Below are 10047 nucleotides of genomic sequence, written 5' to 3'. Positions count from 1 at the left end.
CTGTAGAGAAGGCTCTGTATTTTTTACTGCAAGGTAGCTAAGTGAGGTCAGCCACAGGCAGTGGTGGGGTTTAGTGTTGACCAATTTATCTATTGAAGCATTTATACCAAACTGATCAGCAAAGTATCAGAATCTAACAGATACTGGGTCTGATTTTGCTATCCAAACTCTCATTCTACTTCTGAAATCATTTACCAAGTAAGCTATTATGACACATGAGTAATGGTAGCAGCACGGAACCTACACAACTAAACACAATAGCAAATTTCTCTCTCTCTGCTACTCAGCTGGCACATTTTGTTTCTGTTGTCTTTCTATTATGGAGGCATGGTATTAAGACCATAGTTAAGGTTGCGTCAAGGGTTTCAGTTTCATAGGATAATGATTTGTTAATATATTTTAAGTCTTTTGAGAATAAAGCCCAAAATATAAACATAGTTTTGGAGGTCTAATTTTCTGTGTATATCTTAGACAGAGCTGATGTTTATTTTGTGAAATATTATTAGTAGTAGTATTGTGGGAAAGCTAAGACAGAGAAACTTCAGAATAAACTCCCAGTCAGGGTTGAGGTGTGTTGTCAGGACATTGTGTTGGAAGTTTCACTGCTGCTCCCTGTAGTGTATATGTTCTGTGAATAGAGGTCTGCAATTTCCAGACTTGCAGCTCTTAAAAGCATCAATTTACCACACACACGATTTCTTTAATAATCAATGTTTTAGATAGATGTCAAACCACTAGAGAATCTATAGAAGATAGATCACAGGAGGTCCAGATATAGACTCTTGACAAAATCACAAGTTTCAGCACAGATGTGCTGATTTTCAGTAGCAGACAAGAGGCCCTGCTGGTTGCTATAGTAGAAATGGAGTAGAATTGTTTTTTGTCCTAAACTGGAGGCTAACACTAAATTCCCTCACTCATACATACCACGAAAAAATAAGGCTGTCTATAATAGGGTTTTGTGGGGGTTTTTTTAATGACATTCCCTACTGTTGCTGTCACCAGTTCAGTTCCACAGGCTATGACCATGAAGGTATGACTATTGCAAATGGGTCTCAAAACAGCCACAGGCATTTTAAGCACTATGGCCTAGGTCCTGCAATGAACTCTGCATGGTGCAAAATTCTGCCACCTGGAGCTAGTGCTGCATCAGGCCTATATCATCTACTCTCCATGCCTCCCATTCTCCCCAGGCTTAGGACTTGTCTACGGAGACTCTTCTGGCAGAACACTGTAGTGTAGATGTAGACTACACTGATCAAAGTGATTCTTCTGTCCATGTAGGAACAACACCTCCCCAAACGATGGTAGTCACTATGATGCAAGTAATCTTCTGTCAGCATATCTGTGTCTACCCTGGTGGATAGGTTGGCATAGTTATGTCACTCAAGGGTGTGTTTTTTTTCAAGCTGCAACTTTTAAGTGCAGCCGAAGCTTAGCAGAGCTGAGGGTGATAAGGTGGTTATGAATCAGAAAAGCAATACCATAGTTAATATTAATTATTATTTGTGTAGTGATAGCACCCCCAACGTGCTACCCACTGTCTCCACACACAAAGGAAGAAAGTCCTTGTCTCAAAGAATTTACAGTAGAAGTGATCTTATAATTATCTTATTTTATTAAAACATAATTCCATTCGCTATGGTAGCAAGGCACACAGAACACAAAAGATATAAATAAACCACCTTAAATGATGGCTCTCAAACTGCCACTATCTTGGCTATCACCTCTCTAGTCTATCGGAGCAAATGTTAAACCTATAGAAACCAAATTAACAATCAAACTAACAAACTTTAAAATATCAAAATGAAACAAAAGCAAAACTACATGAATGTAAAAACAACTTAAAATGATGGTCACAAAAACAAGGGCATCTATTGAATCACATCTGCAGCAACTTGGAATAAAGAACATTACTGAGACATATGTGGAATTATGCAACCATTTAATGTAGTGATAAGAAAACCTTTCCTAAAACTTATACCCTCCTTTTTATGAAGCTATGCTTGGAATAGTAATATATGAGTTAGATAATTTCAGAGGGGGTCATGTTCATATTATAATAGATGTTCAAGATCAGTAGTCTATCACAGGACATTGAGCAATTTGCCACCGACAGCTTTGCCCTGTCATGCTGTAAATCAAATGTCGTATAGCTCTCTTTATTAAGGGTTTTAAAGAGCTGCAGCACCAATTAAAATTGAGTCATTCCCTGGATCAGGTCTCTGAGCCCCCAATTCATCATGTTAGATGAGTACACCAGCATATTAAGTGAAGAAAAAAAGTGGTGTCTAAATACATATCAAAGGGCCTATCTAAATTTCTATATCCCCTATGAAGGCAAAATTCTAATTTTAAATAATGTGAGTTTTGACCACCTACTAAAATTACAGGATCAGGTCCACAGTTTGCTTTCTACCCATTCAACCAGCGCTGCATATTTCTTTTCACAAAGAGAGCTCGGTCTAGTGGGAAAAGAGAATCTCTACTGTTTTGAGCAAAAGAGTAAGAGTCAAGAGTAGAGCTGGTCCAAAAATAGGGAAAGAAGACTGGAAATTTTGGCAAAAATCAAAAGGATTTTGCATCCCATTCATTTTGTTTTGCAATAATCCTGTTTTCATTTTCTGCTGATTTATTTTTGAACATTTTAATTTTAAAATTGAGAAATGTAAAAAACAATGTTCTTTTTTTTAAAAAAAAGCCCATCTTCAGAAGTGCTAGCTTGGAAAGTCAGATATTATCTCCACTCTAAGAAAAATACTGCCAGCTAGCCAGTGGCCTGGTCTAGGTCAGGTACTTGTGATGTCCCATCATCTCTCCATTTTCCTTCCTCTTCATCTCTTTTTGCTGTTGTTCCATAATCTTACTGATGTCTGCTGTTCCATCACAATTAGGGTCAACTGAACACCAAAACTACAAAATATATAAGTGAAATTAAAACCATTTTAAGATTTAAAACATGCAGATTTTATTTCAAAACTACCAGAGGACATTTCAATTGATTTTTCAGTCCGGATTGGCCCTATCTATTACCTACGGATGTAACTACTGTTGAACAATTCTTCTGTGTGGTGCAATAGGACTGTGATGTCAGAAGACAGCTGCTCATCTTCCTCTGTTCTGCTCTTTCCCCCCTTTTTCTCCCTCTAAGTGGTACTGTTACTGTAACTCTAAAGGTAAGGCCTGGTCAACAATTCAAATTTAGGTCAACATAGCTACAGCACTCATGGGTGTGAAAAGTCCCTACCCCGATGTGCTGCAACTATATTGACCTAACCTCCCATGTAGTTGCAGCTAGTTACCATCACTCAGGAAGGTAGTGTTCCTACAGTGACGGGAAAAAAAACTTCTATCAATGTAGGCTGCATGGGGTTATCCTGGCACAGCTAACAGCACCATACCCCATAACATTAATATGGCCCAAATCAGTCATCAATCTCTTCTGTGCCTCCTCCTCTTTCTAACTGTCCTCAAAATGCCTAAACATTCTTTACTCTGTTTTCTTAAATCCTTGTCCAAGATGTTTTGCTGACTGCATATCTATAGAAAAATGTGACTCCGACAGCAGGCATCTGTCACATCCAAAACAGAACAGTTATGTAGGATCATAGCAACTGTGATAATAATGTAAAGGACGATGATTCATCTAATACAATATCCGTCCTCTAAGTTACAAGAGGATAGATGGCCTTTGTAATTTCCATTTTAGCTTGTGCACTTGCCAATACTATTTCATATATGCTGGATGCCATAATTAAGGCTGAGATAGCCATTCCTGACACTGGATGTAAATAGTGTTTAAATTTGAGCACAGACTTTGTACAAAGCAACATGATGGAACATCCATGGAAGATGCAACTGACAATGTATGTCACCTCATATGAATTAGAAATAGATTTTATTTTGGATTCGTTTGAGAACTATCAAAAGCCACATAAAATTACAGCCTTTTACATAAAAATCCAAAAGGATAATTCTATAGTTAAAAATATTTTAACCTAACCCCTTCCCTGCCCCACCCCAATTTTTATTGCATTGTTTCACCCATTTTTCACCCACATTTAACAAAATGGAAAACCTAAAAAAAACCCAAATCTAATTATAACAAATCAATTGGACATGGACACAAGTGTAAGTTGAATGGAGAGAAATCACATTGTATTCTGAAGCACCTCCTGCAATTCCACCAAACCACTCGGACACTGCTCTGACTCTTCAAAGCCCCGTTTCCACTGGTGCAGTGAATCTATACAAGGGGTTTTTGCTGGTATAGCACACCAATGCAAAAATATATAAAGTAGACATTTCATAGGCTGGGACAGTACCTGAGCCTGGCTGCTTTCCACACTGCTCTGAGTTCTGCTGTTTCTTATAGCATTTGAATAACGCTCCCAGGCCAAACCTTCAAACAGAAAGTGAAGATGAAGGCTGGAAAATCACTAACTGTCCAACAATCAGATCCATGCATGGGATCCTTGTACCCTGATGGAGCCCATTGACTTCAATGCAGCTCCGTATGGCAGCAAGGGTCCACTCATGCAGATATAACTCAAGAATCACGGCCATAGTCCAAAATTAAACAGTGAGACCCAAATTCCACAAACATTCACACATGAGTAACTTAATCCATGTGAACAGTTCTAGTCAATTAGATTATTCACAAATGTAAAGTTATTAACATGTATGTCTGCAAAACCTGGCACTATATGGGAGCTCTTTTATGTTAAAAGTGACATGCAAAGGAAAAAGCAAATTGGGCCTGTGTTCTTTGATGCTTCTTTCTGATGTATAAAGAAGGCCTGAAAGTTTTTTGTTTGTATGTCGTTTAATTATAAAAAGGGCTTTTCCTGCTCTTTTTTTTAACATTAGAATTTCAGTTCTTGATTAACCTGAAGCACTGGTTAAGTGATGACATCATAAGAGCCAAGAGAATGAAAGCAACGGAAAAGGAAAGGGATTTTAGTCAGACTTCAAAACTCTCCTTTTTGTTAACACCTATTTAACTGCAATGACTAATGGACATTTAGGAGAAAGAACATATTTGTTAAAATCATCTCCCCTCACCTGCTTCCCCTTCAATGAGACCTCCAATAGATTCTCCAGGAAAAACAGGGAAGGTCAGAGTCGAGATTCCTATGTAAAGAACAAGTAGGAAAAAAAGCCTTAAAAATACAGGCTCTCTTTTTACACCTCAGAGAAACAATGTTTTACAGGCTTTAACTACTCCCTAAACTAATCTGATGTTACTATACCTAAAGTTTTAAAGTAGCTTTGGTGATGAGATCAACGCTTTACCTTGTCATACATTTACTTTTTTATTATAAAGTCAAATCTTCGACATTTTGAAGTTTTCTGTGAAAATAAAATTTGAATTTGCAATTGTGGCTCCACAGTCAGCCACTAGGGGGCAAAAACAAACTAAGTAACCATCCTCTTCAGAGCAACAAAGAAAACAATGTAATTTAAAAGAGTCTGCTGTGCTGGACACTGTAGGTACCATTTGTATATGTTTTAACACCACCATTAAATGACAAAAATTGTGGTCTTTTCTCTTAGTTCTCATTAGGGAGCTATAGATGAAAATGCTAGTATGGGCGCAATTGTATTTCATCATGCATGAGCCTGTAACCCCAACGAGTTAGTCTGTCTGCTATAACCAGTCACCATGAGTCAGTACACTCAGTATACATGGGAGGTGCTGTCTTACTCAGCCTCCATAGAGAGCAAGCAACATGATTGTTACTAATGCCAGCTACAAAATTCAGTGACCTAAGCATAATCTCTTTAGTATCGTAACAGCAGCCACAAAAACACTGTAGGTGAATGTGTTTAAAATATTAAAACATTTTATGTGGGAGAGAAGAAAATTAAGGCAAAAATTAGATTTGCTTAAAAAGGGAAGAAAGCACTTTTAGTGTGAAAGTATTCATCTGAAAAGGAGCTTTTAATGTAGGTTTGTTTTTTAAAGTTCTGATCTTTAAATACTATGCAGTGCACATTTTTTCTTTTCTAGTCAACTCACACATTTGCAACTGATTGTGTTAGTTATTATGTATTCTTTGACTTATCTAGCAGCAATCACATTTATAATTAAGCATTTTTCATAAACTTTATACAAAGTATTACCTTAACAGATGAAGTGTTAACAATCCATCAGTCTCTCTCACCCCTTATAAAAAAAAAAAGTACTGATGGGAAAAATAATGCATGAACAATAAAAGCCTAGCAGTGTAATGTTATGTAGAATGATTTCATATAAGGCCATATAATATTATAATTAAAATGTTAACTAGTATCAAGATATGACTAATTACGTTCCCTATATTATGAGGGGAGGGAAGGGGAGTTGACAGCTTCCAGAGCAGAAGCTGCTGAAAGTGAAAATAGTATCTCAGGCCCAAATCCTTGAAGGTATTTAAATACCTAACTCCCAATGATATAAATGGGAGTTAGGCATTTAAATACCTTTGAGGATCTGGGCTTCAATACCCAATGAGGCCCAATTCAGCAAAATAATTAAGTACAGGAGTATCTTAAAGTTAGGTACATGATGAAGGCCCTAGTCCTGCAAAGACTTATGGATGGTCTTAATTTTACATACTGCAAATAGTTACATTCCAGTCAATGGGACTATTCACAGTGCATAAAGTTAAGTACAAGCAATCCTTGCAGACTAGACTGTAGCCTATGCATCTTTCTGAATCAGGGCCGGAATACAGGAATTATACAACAGATTTTAAACAATTTACAGCAGAAAATTTAACATTTACACAAGTGCACTTAATGTTACACATGCTACTTATGGACTATACACAGCTAAGTAAGTATGATTTTTTTTAATTCAAAGTGGTTAAGAGGAAGTGGTCAGCCATTAGGTAGCTGCATTTTACACTATCCCTTCTCACCTCTGGCCAGACTTCCATCCCCCTCAGTGTTTGAAGCCTAGTTGATAAGACTAAGTTGCCTTACTTCAAGCATGGTAACTAGACTGACCTAATTTACAACATCTAATTTACATCTCACTTATCCCCTACAGAGATGCTCTAGCTCTGCAAAATTTAAGAGCTCTACAGAACCCAAGCATCAGCTTGCAGAGGTTTGTAGCTCTGCAGAAATAGAGTATCAGGTCTATGGAGTTCTGCTTCTTAATTCCTGACCCCCAAAGACACTGAGCTTTTAGAGATGCTTTTATAAAACTCCCTAGGAAAATAAATGCTTAAAACTTTATTAATGCAATAAACCCCCACCCTTAATGGGATAAACTAATACTGTCTTTCATTATCTGCTCACATAAAATTTTTTATACGCAAAAGTTCACGTTCTCATAGCAACATTAATTCAAGTCATATAGAACATAGTATCTTCTATTCCTTCTTTTCTGTTTAAATGTGACATTTAATATATTTTATAACAAGCAGTAATACATAAGACAACACTAATATATGAATAACTAAACTTTATGATTAAATGCTGTATACACTGAAAGTTTAAAAGTATGTCTTGTGGACAAAGTTAAGGTTATTTTTGGAATGAGTAAAATGATTTTTCACATCAATAATGTGGGGCTAACCAAATGTGTGAAATGTAAGATTAATATTTATACAATTTACCCTAACTAATCATTGTCATCCTTTTTATTCTCATTTGGATTGTGCAAAAATTGAATACCTACATATAATGGAGTAACAGAATATTTTTAGTCATTTTATACTAATGCCTATGCAAAATTTTAACAATATATGTTATGGCTTCTCTCAGTTCATATTCAAGATTAATCACTTGCATGCTTCTTAAATGTTCAAAGTATAAATTGTAATGTTCTTGTTTCATAATTTGGATAACCATTATTCATTGTAGGAATCTTAACTGTAAGTACACAAAACTTTGTGGTGCCTAATTTTTTTTAAAAATAACAGGAGCCCTGAAAACTAAAATAAGGATGGAATAAAGACGTCAGCACATAAAAGTTTTCAAGCACACTGGGCTCTCTGTGGTTTGTGTAGAAAATGTTATGCATCAGGATTGTAATTTCCATAGAGAAAACTATGGGCCAAGCATATAGTTTTCTACAGTGCCAGGCTCCTAAGGCCTGTGACAGAGAGCAGAGGCTGCCCTCTCCTGAGCTGGGCAGGACTGGAGTTCCTTCAGTTCATGATAAGAAACTTCCCAAGAGAAAACCAGTGGTGAGAACTGTGGACTTAAGCCCGGAAGTCTGTAGTCAGGTGATCTGGGCAGCGGTGGGATCTCGGCACAGACTCTATTAGACGGCTGAACGCTTTATACTCCTGACACGAGCACGTCAGGCGCCTACACAAAGAACACACGAGAGGCCCCGCTCAGTAACCGCCTAGGCAATGATGCCCTTAGCCATGGGGCAGGGAAGGGGTAGGGGGCTCTAATGTGCCCGGATTCACTATTCCCTGGGCGTGCGGGCTGCCAGGCCTCTGCCAGGCGGTAGCAAAGGCTGCGGGCACAGCACAGCAGCCGCAGGGAGGAATAAGAGAAGGCGAAGCGGCCTCCGCCCGGCTGTCCCACAGGCCTGTTCTGAGTGACTATAACCCCGCCGCCGGGCCCTGAGTCAGCGGCGCCCTGCCAGGCCCGGCCGGCCGCAGGAAAGGAAAGCGCCTGCAAGGTGCACACGGGCTGCCCGCGAGCCAAAGGCCCGAGGCGGCCTCAAGCAGCGCCTCATCCGTTACCCGCTCGCAGGAGGGGGACGCACCACAACCAACGAACTGTGTCACTGTGCGCGGCGCGCGCTGCCTGGCTGTGGCACGAGCTCGAGCCCGCGCATGCGCTCGATGTAAACGCGCCTAGCCCCACACCCGCCTGACCTCATCGTCATGGCGTTCAGGGTTCTCCCATCGTGCCCCGCGCAGGACACGACAGTGCCTCCCGTATTGCGTAGTACGTACACGCCCCTAACGGCCGCTCGCTGCTAGCGTGTCTGGGATCACGTGACTCCTTGCGGCCGTCTTCTCGCTCTCCCCTCCCCCACCCACCGAAAACTGGGCCTGCTCCGGCCTTCTCGTCTCCGGAAGCCGCCATGGGGCTAGTCCGGCCAGGAGGAATCGGGCCTAGGGGCTATCGGGGAGCCCCGCCGACCAGTCCAGGAATATCTTCCCTTCCCCGCTATCTACGGGCGCTAAAGGCAACACGTCACGTGATGGGAGAGAAACCCGGGAGAAGAGATGGCCGCTCACGGTGGGCGGGGCAGTGTGGGAACAAGTCAGTCAGCTGGTACGGGCGAAGCGCGCGCTCGCGACGCGGACTACTGGTGTCACGCGGGTGTGGTGCGCGGCGTCCGGCGGGAGGAGGGGCGCCAAGCGGATGAGGTCACGTGTTGCGGCGGCGCCGGCCTGGCCCCCTCCCCCATGAGAGGGGAGGTAGGGCGGGCAAACATGGCGGCGGTGAGTTAGAAAGCGTCGGAAGGTGGCGGAGCCAGTGGCAGATACTTGCACGAGCAGCTGCGGAGGGATCGAGCGAGAGTAAGTCCCGCCTCATTCTCTCACCTGGCACCGACCCCGCGCGGGAGGGGGGGTCTTCCCGGCCGCCTCAGGGCGGTCCCTGCTCGACGGGGCCGCGGCACTCACGGGGATCCCACCTCAGCTCCCCGGTCCAAACAGCCACGCACCGAGCGGGGTTAGGCATTGTTCTGCGGGCCCACCCACTCCAGCCCCAGACAGTGCGTGCAGGAGGCCCTGTGAGAGGGAGGCACGCGGGGGAGGGAGCGGCTGGTGTATGGGCATTGTCTGGAGGGGGTCCGCAGTGGGATGGGGGGAAGGGGGACCTAGACCCCCCCCACAACCCTCCTTCTGCTAAGCGTGCCCCCCAACCCGAGCAGCCGGCCCCTCAGTACCCCAGAGTGTCCCCTTGCCGGCAGGCACGTCCCCCCCTCATACCCATCTGAAGCCGTGCTGGATGGAAGGCGCTAACCGCTCCAGCGGGGAGGCGGTGTGGGGCCGGCTCCCACGGTTACTGCCGCGGGGATCACTGCCCCGGACAGGGCAAACTACCCTGCCATTGGCCGGTAACATGTATCTGTAGGGC

The 10047-nt window shown here is 42.2% G+C and overlaps 1 protein-coding gene and 1 long non-coding RNA gene across 5 annotated transcripts in view; one reads left to right on the top strand and one right to left on the bottom strand.

Annotated features, from left to right (window-relative positions):
* Positions 1–1598: 1598 nt before the first annotated feature.
* On the bottom strand, positions 1599–8991 carry LOC137147502 (uncharacterized). 2 transcript variants are annotated; one of them, XR_010918227.1, is made up of 5 exons: positions 8913–8991; positions 6127–8307; positions 5065–5133; positions 4326–4402; positions 1599–2913 (listed from the first exon to the last, which is right to left on the bottom strand). It is a non-coding gene; the product is annotated as an uncharacterized lncRNA (long non-coding RNA). The 2 variants fall into 2 exon arrangements; XR_010918228.1 differs by having other exon boundaries at positions 6127–6169; positions 8832–8954.
* A 114-nt stretch (positions 8992–9105) lies between these two features.
* SBNO1 (strawberry notch homolog 1) overlaps positions 9106–10047 on the top strand; it is a 51133-nt gene continuing 50191 nt past the window's right edge. For 2 of the 3 annotated variants that reach the window (XM_067539651.1, XM_067539650.1), the window contains exon 1: positions 9106–9237. In XM_067539651.1, the coding sequence (XP_067395752.1) occupies positions 9189–9237 (49 nt within the window). In that variant the 5' untranslated portion in view covers positions 9106–9188. Of the gene's footprint in view, positions 9238–9259; positions 9486–10047 lie in introns of those variants that run through there. The other variant, XM_067539652.1, reaches the window with a different exon arrangement.

The sequence above is a fragment of the Emydura macquarii genome, unplaced genomic scaffold, assembly GCF_026122565.2.
Source record: "Emydura macquarii macquarii isolate MOO-44397 ecotype Brisbane River unplaced genomic scaffold, CSIRO-AGI_Emac_v2 contig_554, whole genome shotgun sequence".
In the NCBI taxonomy this organism is placed as follows: Eukaryota; Metazoa; Chordata; order Testudines; family Chelidae; genus Emydura; species Emydura macquarii.
This window is presented reverse-complemented; position numbering and strand designations above follow the sequence as displayed.